At 42.8% G+C, this 17116-nt stretch overlaps 1 protein-coding gene across 1 annotated transcript in view; it reads left to right on the plus strand.

The window, feature by feature from the left end:
* The window catches only part of NWD1 (NACHT and WD repeat domain containing 1), a 70510-nt gene extending 53640 nt beyond the window's left edge, over positions 1-16870 (plus strand). Inside the window, 7 exon segments of the mRNA XM_007461102.1 lie at positions 8764-8918; positions 10561-10642; positions 10645-10836; positions 12463-13013; positions 14902-15007; positions 16570-16644; positions 16647-16870. Coding sequence (XP_007461164.1) covers positions 8764-8918; positions 10561-10642; positions 10645-10836; positions 12463-13013; positions 14902-15007; positions 16570-16644; positions 16647-16870 — 1385 coding nt within the window.
* The last annotated feature ends 246 nt before the right edge of the window (positions 16871-17116 follow it).

Here is a 17116-nt window from a genome sequence, read left to right on the forward strand (position 1 = left end):
CTCAGCCCCCAACCCTCAGTGACCTGACTTGATCCAGGGATTATCTTGAGGCTAAACTGAGATGTCACATGTGAGGTGCACAGCAGAGAGCCTCATACCATAACTCCTCAGTGAGAGAGTTAACCTTGTAATAACAGTAGTTAATACTTGGGTATTTACAATGTGTTATAACCCATCCTAAACAGTTAACATGTGTTAATTCCTTTACACCCCAATAGCCCTGGGAGGTAGACACTTTTACTATTCTCATTTATAGATGAGGAAACTGAGGCACAGAGAAGTTAGGTAACTTGCTTGAGGTCACACAGCTGTAAGTGGAGGGGCTGGGATTTGAATTCATAGTCAGGCTTGACTCTGCAGCCTCAAATAAGATGCTGAATGTTTGTTTATTTACAGACAATGTTTTATTTCTGAACCTCTGGAAGAATTGATGGCCTGCCTATCTTGTCAGCGATAACTCCTGGGAAAGCACAGCATATCCACTTGAATGAGGTCATGCTAACCCAGCACCCACACCGAGACCTGAGCTGTCGGTGCCAATGGAAATGCATGACTTAGCAGGTGATCTGTGGTGTTCCAGGGACAGAGATCTTTTTATAAAGAAAGGGGACGGCTTCCTTCCCACTCAAGAAAGACAATAAACACACACACACACACACACACAGACACACACACACACACACACACAGCTGAGTTTCTCTGCCAGCTGCTGCGGTGTGTCCCATGGTGCGTTTAGTGGCTGATCAGAAGTGGGGCCTGAACTCTCTCCTGTATGGGGCCTGGAAGGCCGTGTATAATCTGGCCTTCACCCACCTCCCTGCGCTGCTAGGGGTCCTCTCAACAAAACATTCACTCAGACAGCATTTGGAACACAAGAGAGTAAGTCCCCTTGGTTAGGGTTGCCAGATAAAATACAGAACACTCAGTTAAATTTCAGGTAAACAACAAATCAAGTTTTTAGTATAAGTATATCCCACATAACACTGTGGGATATACTCAAAAATTTCACTGTTCCTCTGAAATTCCAATTTAACTGGGTGTCCTGCTGTTGTTGTTGCAGTTGTTGTTTTGCTAAATCTGGCACCCCTTCCTCTCACTCACCTCCCCTTCCTTCACTCTGCTCCAGCCACACTGGCCTCCATGCTGGTCTTCAAACACACTAGGCCTTTCCTACCTCCTGGTTGTCCCATGCTATTCCCATTATTCCAGTGCCTGCCACTTCCTCATCTCTCTAAAATCAAAACAAATGTCCTGTAACAAATTACCATACAAACCTGGTGGCTTAAAACAACAAGAATTTCTTCACTCACTGTTCTAGGGGCCAGAAGTCCGAAAGCAAGGCATTGGCAGGGCTGCCTCCCTCCAGAGTCTTCAGAGAAGTGCTTTTTTTAAAAAAACGTCTTTATTGGAGTATAATTGCTTTACAATGTTGTGTTAGTTTCTGCTGTATAAAAAAGTGAATCAGGGCTTCCCTGGTGGCGCAGTGGTTGAGAGTCCGCCTGCCGATGCAGAGGACACGGGTTCGTGCCCCGGTCCGGGAGGATCCCACATGCCGCAGAGCGGCTGGGCCCGTGAGCCATGGCTGCTGAGCCTGTGCGTCCGGAGCCTGTGCTCCGCAACGGGAGAGGCCACAACAGTGAGAGGCCCGCGTACCGCAAAAAAAAAAAACGTGAATCAGCTATACATATACATATATCCCCATATCTCCTTCCTCTTGCGTCTCCCTCTCACCCCACCATCCCACCCCTCTAGGTGGTCACAAAGCGCTGAGCTGATCTCCCTGTGCTATGTGGCTGCTTCCCACTAGCTATCTATTTTACGTTTGGTAGTGTATATATGTCCATGCCACTCTCTTACTTCGTCCCAGCTTACCTTTCCCCCTCCCTGTGTCCTCAAGCCCATTCTCTATGTCTGCATCTTTATTACTGTCCTGCCTCTAGGTTCTTCAGAACGATTGTTTTTTAGATTCCATATATATGTGTTAGCATACAGTATTTATTTTTCTCTTTCTGACTTACTTCACTCTGTATAACAGTCTCTAGGTCCATCCACCTCACTACATATAACTCAATTTTGTTTCTTTTTATGGCTGAGTAATATTCCATTGTATATACATGCCACATCTTCTTTATCCATTCATCTGTCGATGGACACCTACATTGCTTCCATGTCCTGGCTATTGTAAATAGAGCTGCAATGAACATTTTGGTACATGAGTCTTTTTGAATTATGGTTTTCTCAGGGTATATGACCAGTAGTGGGATTGCTGGGTCCTATGGTAGTTCTATTTTTAGTTTTTTAAGGAACCTCCCTACTGTTCTCCATAGTGGCTGTATCAATTTACATTCTCACCAACAGTGCAAGAGGGTTCCCTTTTCTCCACACCCTCTCCAGCATTTATTGTTTGTAGATTTTTTGATGATGGCCATTCTGACTGGTGTGAGGTGATACCTCACTGTAGTTTTGATTTGCATTTCTCTAATGATTACTGATGTTGAGCATCCTTTCATGTGTTTGTTAGCGATCTGTATATCTTCTTCGGAGAAATGTCTATTTAGGTCTTTAGCCTGTTTTTGGATTGGGTTGTTTGTTCTTTTGATACTGAGCTGCATGAGCTGCTTGTAAATTTTGGAGATTAATCCTTCGCCAGTTGCTTCATTTGCAAATATTTTCTCCCATTCTGAGGGTTGTCTTTTCATCTTGTTTATGGTTTCTTTTGCTGTGCAAAAGCTTTTAAGTTTCATTAGGTCCCATTTGTTTTTGTTTTTTTTTTATTTCCATTTCTCTAGGAGGTGGATCAAAAAGGATCTTACTGTTATTTATGTCATAGAGCATTCTGCCTAAGTCTTCCTCTAAGAGTTTTACAGTGTCTGGCCTTACATTTAGGTCTTTAATCCATTTTGAGTTTATTTTTGTGTATGGTGTTAGGGAGTGTTCTAATTTCATTCTTTTACATGTAGCTGTCCAGTTTTCCCAGCACCACTTATTGAAGAGGCTGTCTTTTCTCCATTGTATATTCTTTCCTCCTTTATCAAAAATAAGGTGACCATATGTGCATGGGTTTATCTTTGAGCTTTCTATCCTGTTCCATTGATCTATATTTCTGTTTTTGTGCCAGTACTATACTGGTTGAAGACTGTAGCTTTGTAGTATAGCCTGAAGTCTGAGAGCCTGATTCCTCCAGCTCCGTTTTTCTTTCTCAAGATTACTTTGACTGTTCGGGGTCTTTTGTGTTTCCATACAAATTGTGAAATTTTTTATTTTAATTCTGTGAAAAATGCCATTGGTAGTTTGATAGGGATTGCATTGAATCTGTAGATTGCTTTGGGTAGTATCATCATTTTCACAATGTTGATTCTTCCAATCCAGGAACATGGTATATCTCTCCATCTGTTTGTATCATCTTTAGTTTCTTTCATCAGTGTATTAGAGTTTTCTGCATACAGGTCTTTTGTCTCCTTAGGTACGTTTTTTCTTGGGTATTTTATTCTTTTTATTGCAGTGGTAAGTGGGAGTGTTTGCTTAATTTCTCTTTCAAATTTTTCATCATTAGTGTATAGGAATGCAAGAGATTTCTGTGCATTCATTTTGTGTCCCGCTACTCTACCAAATTCATTGATTAGCTCTCGTAGTTTTCTGGTAGCATCTTTAAGATTCTCTATGTATAGTATCATGTCATCTGCAAATAGTGACAGCTTTACTTCTTCTTTTCCAATTTGGATTCCTTTTATTTCTTTTCTTCTCTGATTGCTGTGGCTAAAACTTCCAAAACTATGTTGAATAATAGTGGTGAGAGTGGGCAAACTTGTCTTCTTCCTGATCTTAGAGGAAATGGTTTCAGTTTTTCACCATTGAGAACGATGTTGGCTGTGGGTTTGTCATATATGGCCTTTATTATGTTGAGGTAAGTTCCCTCTATGCCTACTTTCTGGAGGGTTTTTATCATAAATGCATGTTGAATTTTGTTGAAAATTTTTCTGCATCTATTGAGATATTTATATGATTTTTCTCCTTCAATTAGTTAATATGGTGTATAACATTGATTGATTTGCATATATTGAAGAATCCTTGCATTCCTGGGATAAACCCCACTTAATCATGGTGTATGATCCTTTTAATGTGCTGTTAGATTCTGTTTGCTAGTATTTTGTTGAGGATTTTTGCATCTATGTTCATCAGTGATATTGGCTTGTAGTTTTCTTTCTTTGTGACATCCTTGTCTGGTTTTGGTATCAGGGTGATGGTTGCCTCGTAGAATGAGTTTGGGAGTGTTCCTCCCCCTGCTATATTTTGGAAGAGTTTGAGAAGGATAGTTGTTAGCACTTCGTTAAATGTTTGATAGAATTCTTCTGTGAAGCCATCTGGTCCTGGACTTTTGTTTGTAGGAAGATTTTTAATCACAGTCTCAATTTCAGTGCTTGTGAATGGTCTGTTTATATTTTCTGTTTCTTCCTGGTTCAGTCTTGGAAGGTTGTGCTTTTCTAAGAATTTGTCCATTCCTTCCAGTTTTTATTGGCATAGAGTTGCTTGTAGTAATCTCTCATGATCCTTTGTATTTCTGCAGTGTCAGTTGTTACTTCTTTTTCATTTCTAATTCTGTTGATTGGAGTCTTCTCCCTTTTTTCCTTGATGAGTCTGGCTAACAGTTTATCTATTTTGTTTATCTTCTCAAAGAACAGCTTTTAGTTTTATTGATCTTTGCTATCATTTCCTTCATTTCTTTTATTTCTGATGTGATATTTATCATTTCTTTCCTTCTGCTAACTTTGGGATCTTTCTGTTCTTCTTTCTCTAATTGCTTTCAGTGTAAGGTTAGGTTGTTTATTTGAGATGTTTCTTGTTTCTTGAGGTAGGATTGTATTGCTATAAACTTCCCCCTTAGAACTGCTTTTGCTGCATCCCATACGTTTTGGGTCATCGTGTTTTCATTGTCATTGGTCTCTAGGTATTTTTTGATTTCCTCTTTGATTTCTTCAGTGACCTCTTGGTTATTAAGTAGTGTATTGTTTGGCTTCCATGTGTTTGTATTTTTTACAGATTTTTTTCCTGTAATTGATATCTAGTCTCATAGCATTGTGGTCAGAAAAGATACTTGATATGATTTCAATTTTCTTAAATTTACCAAGGTTTGATTTGTGACCCAAGATATGATCTATCCTGGAGAATGTTCCATGAGCACTTGAGAAGAAAGTATATTCTGCTGTTTTTGGATGGAATGTCCTATAAATATCAATTAAGTCCATCTTGTTTAATGTATCATTTAAAGCTTGTGTTTCCTTATGTATTTTCATTTTGGATGACCTGTCCATTGGTGAAAGTGGGGTGCTAAAGTCCTCTACTATGATTGTGTTACTGTCGATTTCCCCTTTTATGGCTGTTAGTATTTGACTTATGTATTGAGGTGCTCCTATGTTGGGTGCATAAATATTTACAATTGTTATATCTTCTTCTTGGATTGATCCCTTAATCATTATGTAGCGTCCTTCTTTGTCTCTTGTAATAGTCTTTATTTTAAAGTCTATTTTGTCTGATATGAGAATTGCTACTCCAGCTTTCTTTTGATTTCCATTTGCATGGGATATCTTTTCCATCTCCACACTTTCAGTCTGTATGTGTCCCTAGGTCTGAGGAGGGTCTTTTGTAGACAGCATATATACAGGTCTTGTTGTTGTATTCATTCATCTATTCTGTGTCTTTTGGTGGGAGCATTTAATCCATTTACATTTAAGGTAATTATCGATATGTATGTTCCTATTACCATTTTCTTAATTGTTTGGGGTTTGTTATTGGAGGTCTTTTCCTTCTCTTGTGTTTCCTGCCTAGAGAAGTTCCTTTAGCATTTGTTGTAAAGCTGTTTTTGTGGCGCTGAATTCTCTTAGCTTTTGCTTGTCTGTAAAGGTTTTAATCTCTCCTTCGAATCTGAATGAGATCCTTACTGGGTAGAGTAATTTTGGTTGTAGGTTTTTCACTTTCATCACTTTAATTATGTCCTGCTACTCCCTCTTGGCTTGCAGAGTTTCTGCTGAAAGATCAGTTGCTAACCTTATGGTGATTCCCTTGTATGTTATTTATTGTTTTTCCCTTGCTGCTTTTAATATTTTTTCATTGTATTCAATTTTTGATAGCTTGATTAATATGTGTCTTGGTGTGTTTCTCCTTGGATTAATCCTGTATGGGACTCTCTGCACTTCCTGGACTTGATTGACTATTTCCTTTCCCGTATTAGGGAAATTTTCAACTATAATGTCTTCAAATATTTTCTCAATCCCTTTCTTTTTCTCTTTTTCTTCTGGGACCCTGATAATTCAAATGTTTGTGCGTTTAATGTTGTCCCAGAGGTCTCTAAGACTGTCCTCAATTCTTTTCATTCTTTTTTCTTTATTCTGCTCTGCAGTAGTTATTTCCACTATTTTATCTTCCAGGTCACTTATCCGTTCTTCTGCCTCAGTTATTCTGCTATTGATTCCTTCTAGAGAATTTTAAATTTAATTTATTGTGTTGTTCATCATTGTTTGTTTGCTCTTTAGTTCTTCTAGGTCCTTGTTAAATGTTTCTTGTATTTTCTCCATTCTATTTCCAAGATTTGGGATTATCTTTACTGTCATTACTCTGAATTCTTTTTCAGGTAGACTGCCTGTTTCCTCTTCATGTGTTTGATCTGGTGGGTTTTTACCTTGCTCCTTCATCTGCTGTGTGTTTCTCTGACTTCTCATTTTGCTTTACTTACTGTGTTTGGGTCTCCTTTTCACAGGCTACAGGTTTGTAGTTCCTGTTGTTTTTGGTGTCTGCCCCCAGTGGTTAAGGTTGGTTCAGTGGGTTGTGTAGGCTTCCTGGTGGAGGGGACTGGTGCCTGTGTTCTGGTGGATGAGGCTGGATCTTGTCTTTCTGGTGGGTGGGACCACGTCCGGTGGTGTGTTTTGGGGTGTCTGTGACCTTATTATGATTTTAGGCAGCCTCTCTGCTAATGTGTGGGGTTGTGTTCCTGTCTTGGTAGTTGTTTGGCATAAGGTGTCCAGCACTGTAGCTTGTTGATTGTTGAGTGGAGCTGGGTCTTAGCATTGAGATGGAGATCTCTGAGAGAGCTTTCACCATTTGATATTATGTGAAGCTGGGAGGTCTCTGGTGGACCAATGTCCTGAACTTGGCTCTCCCACCTCAGTGGCACAGGCCTGACACCTAGCTGGAGCAGCAAGACCCTGTCAGTCACACGGCTTTTGGGAAGTCTGAGGTCTTCTGCCAGCGTTCAGTAGCTGTTCTGTTGTTCAGGAGTTGTTCCACTTGTAGATGTATTTCTGATGTATTTGTGGGGAGGAAGGTGATCTCCACGTCTTACTCCTCCGCCATCTTGAAGGTCTCTCTCTGCTTCACTTTGACAGTTTTGCACACTACTGATGGATAATAAGATTGCTTATGCAAAAACCTTGGAATTCTTACAGAGTTGTCAAGAAGGTTAAACTAGATAATGCACCTAGTATAAGCCCAGCGTGAAGAGGCACTCGATAACACCCAACTTCATCCTCATAGGCTGCTTTCAGTTAGCAGGATAGGAAGACATAGGGCTGCTTGAAGATTAGATGAGTCAAGTAGCTGCCCAATATCACACGTCCTGTAAGTAATGTCCAGCTGTGATATCAAGCCAGCCATGTGGCTCCAGCATCCATCAGCATTTCTGAACCACTCTGTTATGCTGCCACTTTTTCTTTTCTTTGTGCTTGATCTAGTTTCGCTTGCTCAGATGGTGCCGCATGCAGAGTCCTTGCACCCAACACTTAAGACTGGAGTTCCTAGTGTGAAACAGCACCGACACCTGGATTCAAGATGGTGGTGGTGGGTTGTGTGCCAGAAGTACCTTATTTTTTTCTTTCCTGCCTCTTCCAGCTTCTGCCAGGATTCCTTGGCTTGTGGCCACCTCCTCCAGTCTCTGCCTCCATCTTCACGTTGCCTGCTCCACTCTGTGTGTTTCTATGTCCTTTTTTCTCATGGCATCCAGTCCCTGACTTCATTGCCCTTTTCACAAACTGTAATCATTTTATTTTCCTTCCTTCCTCCTGCCCTCCCACCCTTCCTTCCATCTTCAAAACATATTACTCTGTGTCCAGCTTTGTGGTGGGTTCTGGGAGACCAGAAGCCACCCAAACAGGCAGAACCTGCCCTCTGGAAACTCATAGTCTTGTGATAATAAATAACTTTACTGGGCTTCCCTGGTGGCACAGTGATTAAGAATCCACCTGCCAATGCAGGGGACACGGGTTTGATCCCTTGTCCAGGAAGATCCCACGTGACGTGGAGCAACCATGCCCATGTGCCACAACTACTGACCCTGTTCTCTAGAGCCCATGAGCCACAGCTACTTGAGCCCGCATGCCGCAACTACTGAAGCCCACGTGCCTAGAGCCCATGCTCCACAGCAAGAGAAGCCACCGCAATGAGAAGCCTGCACACTGCAATGAATAGTAGCCCTCACTCACTGCAACTATAGAAGGCCCTCGTGCAGCAACGAAGACCAATGGAGCCAAAAATAAATAAATAAAGTAAATAAAAAAAAATAACCACTGTTTTCTGAGAGATTATTGATCACTGTTGTGCCCCCATCCCCCCAACTGTAGGCTCTGTGAGGATGGGGGCCTTGCCTATCTTTTTCACCCCTGTATTCGTTCCACCTGCACATAGTAGGTGCTCCAAAAAAATCTTTGTTGATTGAATTGAATTACTCTCAAGCTCCTCAAGGAGTGAAACATGTAATCCCTGTCTTTGCCATTTTAGGTTTTGGAAGATCCATGCGGATATTCTCGGCAGACTCACAGGGGTTTCATCGATTCACGGGCACCGACCTTGAACATGAAGACATGGTGGAGATGGCCATTTCTGGTCCTGAAAACAATCTGATTGTCACTGGGTCCCAGGGTGCACTCATTAAGGTAAGGGGGAGATGCATATCCCATCATCCTCACCTCCACCTCCAGAATAGAAAGTATGATTCTTTAGGGATCTTTTGGCTTCAAAATACAGAAACCTGTAAAAACTAGTGCGGGCAAAACAGAGCAGGTCATTGGGCCAGATATGGGGGTGTCTCCTGGGACCCAGAGACAGACCTGAGGGGAATTACCAAAATATTCAATGAAGGTTATAGCATTCCCACTAAACTTGAAATACTGGGAAGATTTTGGCCTTCAGAGTGGAGCAGGGATATGTAGAGGGGAGGAAAATTCCTGTTAAGCTCAAAGCTCTCCAAGCTAGGGAGAAAAGCATGTGATAACTTTCCAACATTCTGGTCTTAGGACCTCTTTAGATTTTTAAAAATTATTGAGAATCCTCAAGGAGCTTTCATTTATGTGGGTTATATCAATATGATTCATATATTTTTTAACAAATTATCTATTTTGGAATGGTTTTAGGATTTACAGAAGAGTTGCAAAGAGAGCACAGAGGGTATATATATAGATAGATAGATACAGATATATAGATATAGATATAGACATAGATATCTACTCTTCATCCAGCTTCCCCCAATGTTAACATCTCATATCACATTGATCCCATTACCAAAACCAAGAAATTCACTTTGGGACAGTATTATTAACTCATCTACAGGCTTTGATTCTATTTCACTATTTTTCCCACAAATGCCATTTTCCAAATCCTGTCTTGCATTTAGTATCTATTGATAATTGCCATATTACAATTTTTTTTATTTTTATAAATTTATTTATTTTTGGCTGCATTGGTTCTTCTAGTTGCGGCGAGCGGGGGCTACTCTTCATTGCAGTGCGTGGGCTTCTCACTGTGGTGGCTTCTCTTGTTACAGAACATGGGCTCTAGGCATGTGGGCTTCAATAGTTGTGTCACACAGGCTCAGTAGTTGTGGCACATGGGCTTAGTCGCTCCCGATATGTGGGATCTTCCTGGACCAAGGATCAAACCTGCATCCCCTGAATTGGCAGGCAGATTCTTAACCACTGTGCCACCAGGGAAGTCCCATATTACAATTTTTAAATGGCAAAATCTAAAAATACTTCTGCATTAATTCATTAACATAACATGTCAACATAATAAATACTCTTATGAAAAAAACCTATATTTTCTGAAAAAAACAAAAAAATCTTGAGAAGTGTGTCATCGTTTCAACATTTTGGCATGCCTCTTTCTGGCTTACTAGAAGGAGTGTCATATTTGATTCTGCATTCTCCTATCTGTTGTGATAAACATGTACCATAGCTTCTGGAAGACTCCACTGCTTGCTTATGAGAGTAAGAGGGTGGAAGAAGGCAAGTGACTTCTTAAATTATTGTGAAAATAATTTTGCTTTTACAGAACTCCCTGAAAACCCTCTTTTGCAGAACCACCCAGGGTGGTACCTTCCAGGGGTTCCCTGGAACACACTTTGAGAACTGCTATGGTAGCTGATTAGTGAGATGTAAGGAAGTTTGAGGGAGTGAGGAGATGTGAAGGCCCTCGAACTACAGCCTAAAAGTTTACCTTAGGTGGACAGATGAATTTAAGCCTGTTTCCGAGCTACGGCAGCATAAGAAGTCAGCTCTGCCCCTCTGCTTCCATCCTGAGGTGTGGAGTCTATCAGAGCAGGGGAGTCTGCTAGACATCTTGGAAGGCGTCGGGGCCCCCGTGAGCCTGCTGACTCGGGGTGGCCCTTGGTGGCATCTGCTTCCCATCAGTCCTCATCTTTTAAAGTCTGGGATCTCACCCATGCTCAGAAGCCAAGGGCCTCTACCCCGTTTCTAGACCACACTGGCCTCACTACAGTGTCACACATTGGAAGCTATGTTTACTTCCCTAAAATTGGGGACAAAACCAAAGTCACCATTTGGGACTTGGCAGAAGGTTTGTAAGATATAAGCACAGTCATTTGTGTGGGTAAGAATTGAAACCCCTGTCTAGGTCTGTTTGGGCTCTTATAACAAAACACCATCAATGGAGAGGGGGGCAGATTAAACAGCAGACACTTATTTCTCATGGTTCTAGAGGCTGGAAAGTCTCTACACTTTTCCTCTAGATCAAGGCACTGGCAGATTGGTGTCTGTTGAGAGGCCACTTCCTGGTTCGCAGACGGACACATTCTCATTGCATCCTCACATGGCAGAAAGCAGAGAAAGAAGCAAGCTCTCATGTCTCCTTTGATAAGAGCACCAATCCCATTAACGGGGGCTCCACCCTCATGACCTAATCACCTTCCAAAGGCCCCACCTCCTAATACCATCACATTCCGGGTTAGGACTTCAACATGAATTTTGGGGTGGGACACAAACATTCAGTCCACGACACCCCACTCCAGTTAGGTTAAAAGTGGCTAAGAGAAAACAGGACCTGATTTTATAAATTTCCAGCATACAGTAATCGATTATCTGGTGGTCAATTCCTACTTCAGTTGAGGCTTCCCTGGAGGTAGGGCTCCTGATGGGGATATTTGCACAAGTAGCGTATAGAGGGGAGCTCCCAGGAGGGAGAAAGGCAGCTGGGCAGGGCAGGACTGAGCATGGAGGTGGACTCAGCCTGACCCCATGAGGAGCCCTGGAGGGTGAAATTTACTTCACAGTTGTCCCATCGTGAAGCAAGGGGGCCAGACTTTTCACTCCCATATCAGGCAGTCCTTGGCCTGGTGCAATCCTGGGTGGGGGGCACAGCCCCCAGGCATTTCCAAATGAGGTGTTTCCTTCAATCAGTGGCTCTAGGAGGCCTTGGATCTGGGTGAACTGACCGGTAAAGGGGGTCTGGGCATGTCACCAATAGTATCTGCTCAATCCCCACTGGGTGGGTGGAGGTGTAGAAATTCCTCATTAATGATAAAATAATATGAGAAAAGAAATTTGCTCTCAGGTTCATGTCTGGATTTGACAGACATTTGTTTAGCGCTAGCCTCGTGGCTGAGCTCTGGGAGTTAGCAGTGAACAAGACAGATGAGGTTACAAATTTTGAGGTGCTTGCCTGCTAGTTATGGGGCAGAGCAAGATGCAAAGAAATAGAGCAGGTGGAGGGCGATGAGACAGGAGTCAGCAAACTACAGACCAAGGGCCAAATCTAGACACACCCATTTGTTTACATAGTGTTTTTGGCTGCTTTGGGGGCTACACCAGCGAGGTTAAGTGGCTATAGCAGAGAGTATACCGCCTACAAGGCAAAAATATTACTCTCCCGTCCCTTACAGAAGTTGGTAAAAGGAAACATTTGGGATGAGAGGTCACGTGAGGCCATGAACACCAGGGAAAAGCACGTACATTTGCTCTGTTCTGAGGGGAGTGAGAAGTCTTCGGAGGGTGTTAGGCAAGGCAGTGAGATGCTGCGATTTTCATTTTTTAAAGCTTGGATGATTGGCGGGCAAGAGTGGAAGCAGGGAAACTGGCAGTAGCCAAGTTGAAGAGGATGGGTAATGAAAGCATTTTTTAAAATCCTTAAAATTTGGAACCAGCATCCGTGTGATCTGGTCTTGATTCAGTCTTCTTCCCATGGCAGGCGGGAAGCAAGATGCCCTGGACACCTCTAATGAGGTCAGGTGTCTGGAGGTCGCTGAGCAGGCCAATCTCCTTTTCACCGGCCTCGTTTTGGGGATCGTCCTGGTGTTCCCACTGAATTCCAGACAGGATGTGATGTGCATCCCTCCTCCAGAAGCCCAGAAAGCCATCAACTGCATGGCCATTAGTAAGGACGAGGGGCACCTGGCCATCGCCTATGACAACATCGTCCTGGTGCTGGACATCAGCCCCGGGGACCCCTGTCCAGTCATCGACAGGCCAACCTACACCTTCTATACCCAGCTGCCTGACACCATAGCAAGCGTGGCTGTTCTAGCTGACTACCGTGTGATCTATGGCATGACCAACAGACACCTCTTCCTTTATGAATGTGCGAATTCCAAGGTGTTCCTTCTGGAGGCCCACGGGAGCCGAGTCACCTGTGTGAAGGTCAGCCACAAAGAGCAGCTGGCAGTCAGTGGGTCCGAGGAAGCCCTGCTGTGTCTCTGGGACCTTCAGGCATGCAAGTGAAAATTTGAGATGAGCTACACGGTGAGTAGCCCATCCCCACCACGTACACGCTAGGTTCTGGCATTAGAAAACTGATGACAGGCATCATTTATTAAGTGCATGCCAGGTGCCACCAACCAGGGTCGGGGCTATGGTGAGTCAAGTGAGAAGTCCTCGCCTCTAGAACACAGTTTAAGGGCTGCCAAAAACCTTGGCCATCCAGAGAGATATTTTAGTGCAGTGTTTAAAAAAATCAAAATAAATGCAAAAATCCACAAAGAACAAAATATCAATATTTAAAATAAAGACAGGATCAAATCCTGCACTGGCACAGCCCTAATCCTGACTGGCCTTTCTTTCACCCAAATGTTTTGATTGTACAACTTATGCCGGGCTCTTTCTAGTGCCGAGGAAGTATCTGTGACCAGGGCAGACAGTGTGGAGCCACATTCTAGTAGGGGAGACACTGTGAGCTCTGGGAAGGCAGGATTTTTGTGTGTTTTGTTCACTTAGGTGGCCCCTGTCCCTAAGAGAGCTCTTCACCATTAAATGTCTGTGAAATAAAAACAAAGCAACAAATACATGATGGTTGGGGTGCAACAAGGGCTTTGAAGAAAAATAGGGCAAGATAAAGAGAGGTAGAGATGGGCAAGGGCTGCTATTTAAGAAGGTCAGATAAGTCTGGTGGAACAGCATTCTAGGCAGAAGGAACAGCAACCGTGAAGGCTCTGAAAAGGGAAGCTGGTGACTTCTTTTCATACAAAGTATCTAAGACAGTTTGCACTGTCCATCTCGTAAGGAGTTATAATTTTTGTATCAATATGATTAAGAGCTGTATTATATATTTACAAATTCATATTATGTATATTATGCAAAATATACATATTAAAATATCATTCTATAATTTAATCCTCACAACAATCTTGTAAGGTTGTTGCTATTATTCCAGTTTCTCAGATGGAGAACAAAGATTATACCTTAGGTTGCAAGATATAAAAATTGTTAATAAACTAAGGGAGACGATCTTGTAACTAAGAGAACAGAATATGTATAGTTTTGTCTTAAAAAGCCTTCATCCCACTTGACATTTATTTTTATGAAGCCACTATAAGCCTCAGATGTAAGTAATCTTTTGCCTAGTTGAGATGGGAAATGTCACCACAGCATTTTTGGGTTTTTTTAAAAAATAAAACCTAATTTGGAACGATTTTTTTCTGAGATCTTTTTTTATGGGGACCATTTTTTAAAGTCTTTATCAAATTTGTTGCAACATTGCTTCTGTTACATGTCTTGGTTTCTTGGCTGCAAGGCATGTGGGATCTTGGCTCCCCAACCAGGGATCGAACCCGCACCCCCCGCATTGGAAGGTGAAATCCCAACCACTGGACCACCAGGGAAGTCCCTGGAATGACTTTAGATTTACAGATTAAGTTGTGAAGATAGTGCAAATGTTCCCATTTACCTACCCCTCACCTAGCCTCCCCTGATATTAACATCTTATGCAACTAGAGTACGTTTGTCAAAACTAAGAAAGTAACATGGGAATAATATCATTAGCTATCAACTTTATTGGGATCATATGTTTTTCAGCGAATTCTCTTTTTCTGTTCTAGGATCCCAAATTGCATTTAGCATATAGCTTTTAATTAAATACAATTGGAGCTAATACTTGTATAACCAAGGTCATTTAAGAAATTAAACCCTATAATTCCCATTCTCCAGTGCAAAATGTCACTAATCCTCTCAATCCAATCTCTTTGAAGATGTGTTTTGGTCCTGGGAATATCGATGCTACCCATCTTTCCAGGTTTTAACTTGATCCATCTCTCAAAAGGTGCTTATAAGTCTGGCTTCCCATACGAGTGCCTTGGGCCTGGACTCCTAGGTGTCCTTCAGTCTGAAATCAAGATCACATTACCTTTTTCAGCAGAATTCTTACTGTAGAGGAGTCCAATGTGCTTGCTTCTCCAAGGATGACAAGTACATCTACGCAGGCTTGAAAGATCACTCCATAATTGTCTGGAGTGTGCTGGATGGTGAGTCATTTTGCTTTGCAGGTAGGACTGAGCTTAGATCTGGAAATGAAGGACTCTGTTCTGGATCCTGGCCATTAGAGGGCCCCACTCCAGCCTCCCCTAGCTGGGTCCCTCTGCTTAGAGAAGTATCTGCAGGCTCAGGGGACAGACCCAATGGGAGCTTACCTCCTCCTCTAGACCCATGCTCTGGGTACCCAGAACTCCAGAACACCCTCCCCACCTGCCCAGGAGCCCTCTTTAGGGCCTGTGCAGGCCTCTTCCCCAGCACTATCTTTCTGAAAGTGGGCTGTGCCTCTTGTGTACACACCCCCAGACTTGGAGGGTGGTCTTGGAGTGGTGTGCATGGAGTCTGGATGTGTGAGCTAGGTTGGGGGGTTCACATGTATGTGTCTGAGGCCCCTAGGGATATAAGATGGAGCTGGATGTGGGAAGAGAAGCAGGCAAGCCACAGACAGCTGGGCTCTCCCACACCATTACATTCTGGCATGTAACTGAGGAGCCCAAGAATCCTCAACCCAAACCCGACCTTCCAGGTGATTCTGAAGGTACATCCATCAGTGTAGAAGGATAGAACATGCTTCATTTAATAGTTTATTAGCTAGATTCGCAATGTTCACACGTTGTATCTTATAGGATGTTGACCTTCATTCATTCTCTTTCCTTAGGCCCTGTAAATGTTTGGGGCATCTTAAGATCAACCACTTTGAAAACCTCACATCTCTCACTCTGTTCAATATGACACTAAGGACATAGTAACAGGAGTTAACATTTCTTGTGTCCTGGGTACTGTCACCATGCCATTTAATTCTCTCAATAGGCACCACCACTTTACAAAATTTGAGGCTCTGAGAGATGGGGTGGGCTGTGGTTTCAAGCTGGTCTGCCTGGTCCCCATGGTCACCTCTGTCACATTCTCCTATAGAGAAAGGAATGCTTATGACACTGGCAGGGGTTTAGGAGCTATTGCTATCTCCATCTGACAAATGAAGAAGCTGAAGTTCAGAGTGATTAAGGAACTTTCCCAAGGTCACAAAGCAAGTAAGTGGCTGAGTGAATATCAGGTAGAGTTGAATACACTGTAATCGAATACAGTATAACTGAAAACATTGTGATTGAATCATTATAATTGAATACATTATAATCTAATACATTGTAGTCTAATACAGAGTAACAAAGATGCCTGGCCAAAAGATGATGGCTCAGAAGGTGAGGTCTGTGGATTGTGGCCTTAAAAGCCCATCCTGTGCAGGTTCACAACGTGTCTTCCCATTCCTCCTCCAATAATAATATTTACTGAATTCGCTCTAGCTGAAACTGATAGTTAGCACCTGACATGCATGACATCTTCAAATCTTCAGAATTCCCCTCAGCAGGTAGGCTCAGTTATTGTTCCCATGTTGCAGATGAAGCAAGAGGGACTCTGAGAGGTTGGCTTTCATGCCTAAGCTAGTAAGGGGCATAGCAGAGATTTGACCCCATGCAGCCAACTCTCAATGTGTGAGATTGGATCTCTGTGGCCACATTTTTATCAGTTGTACCCTCCCTTCCACTTCCCCCGAGAGGCACACTGCTGGCCATCCAGTTTGTCCATGCCGTGGTGAACAGAATCATCCCAACCTGCAACGGCTTCATTGCCCCATGAGAAGTGCCTATCTCATCCGTGAACGTTTCCAGTGCCCTTCATCAAGAATCTCACAACAGGACTCTCTCAAGAACTTCAAAAGAGCAGTGTAGATGGTCAAACCCAGGCAGAGAGAAGAGCTGGCTGCTGCTGCAGGAGCACTCCAGGACTCAAGATCAGGTAGTGCCCAGGGAAATGAATCTAAATCAAACAAATGCTCACAAGTCTGCCTGCTAGTGTAAAACCCCCCTGTGTCTCCAGTGAGTTAGCCCCATTCAATCTGAAGCAAAAAGACTGTATGTGTTGATGTATATCTGGACCCAAAGCCTCCGATTATGTGACCCAGACCTTGCTTCCTACCATCTTTCTGTTTTTTTCTCTTCCTTGTCAGCTCCATTTACAGACCCAACACCCCCAAGTTAGCAGCATGACAGCAAAGTTCAGTAGAAAAGAGAGTTTCCCTTTTGCAACAGTTTGAACCGAAGTCC

This window comes from Lipotes vexillifer, unplaced genomic scaffold, assembly GCF_000442215.2.
Source record: "Lipotes vexillifer unplaced genomic scaffold, Lipotes_vexillifer_v1.1 scaffold469, whole genome shotgun sequence".
In the NCBI taxonomy this organism is placed as follows: domain Eukaryota; kingdom Metazoa; phylum Chordata; class Mammalia; order Artiodactyla; family Lipotidae; genus Lipotes; species Lipotes vexillifer.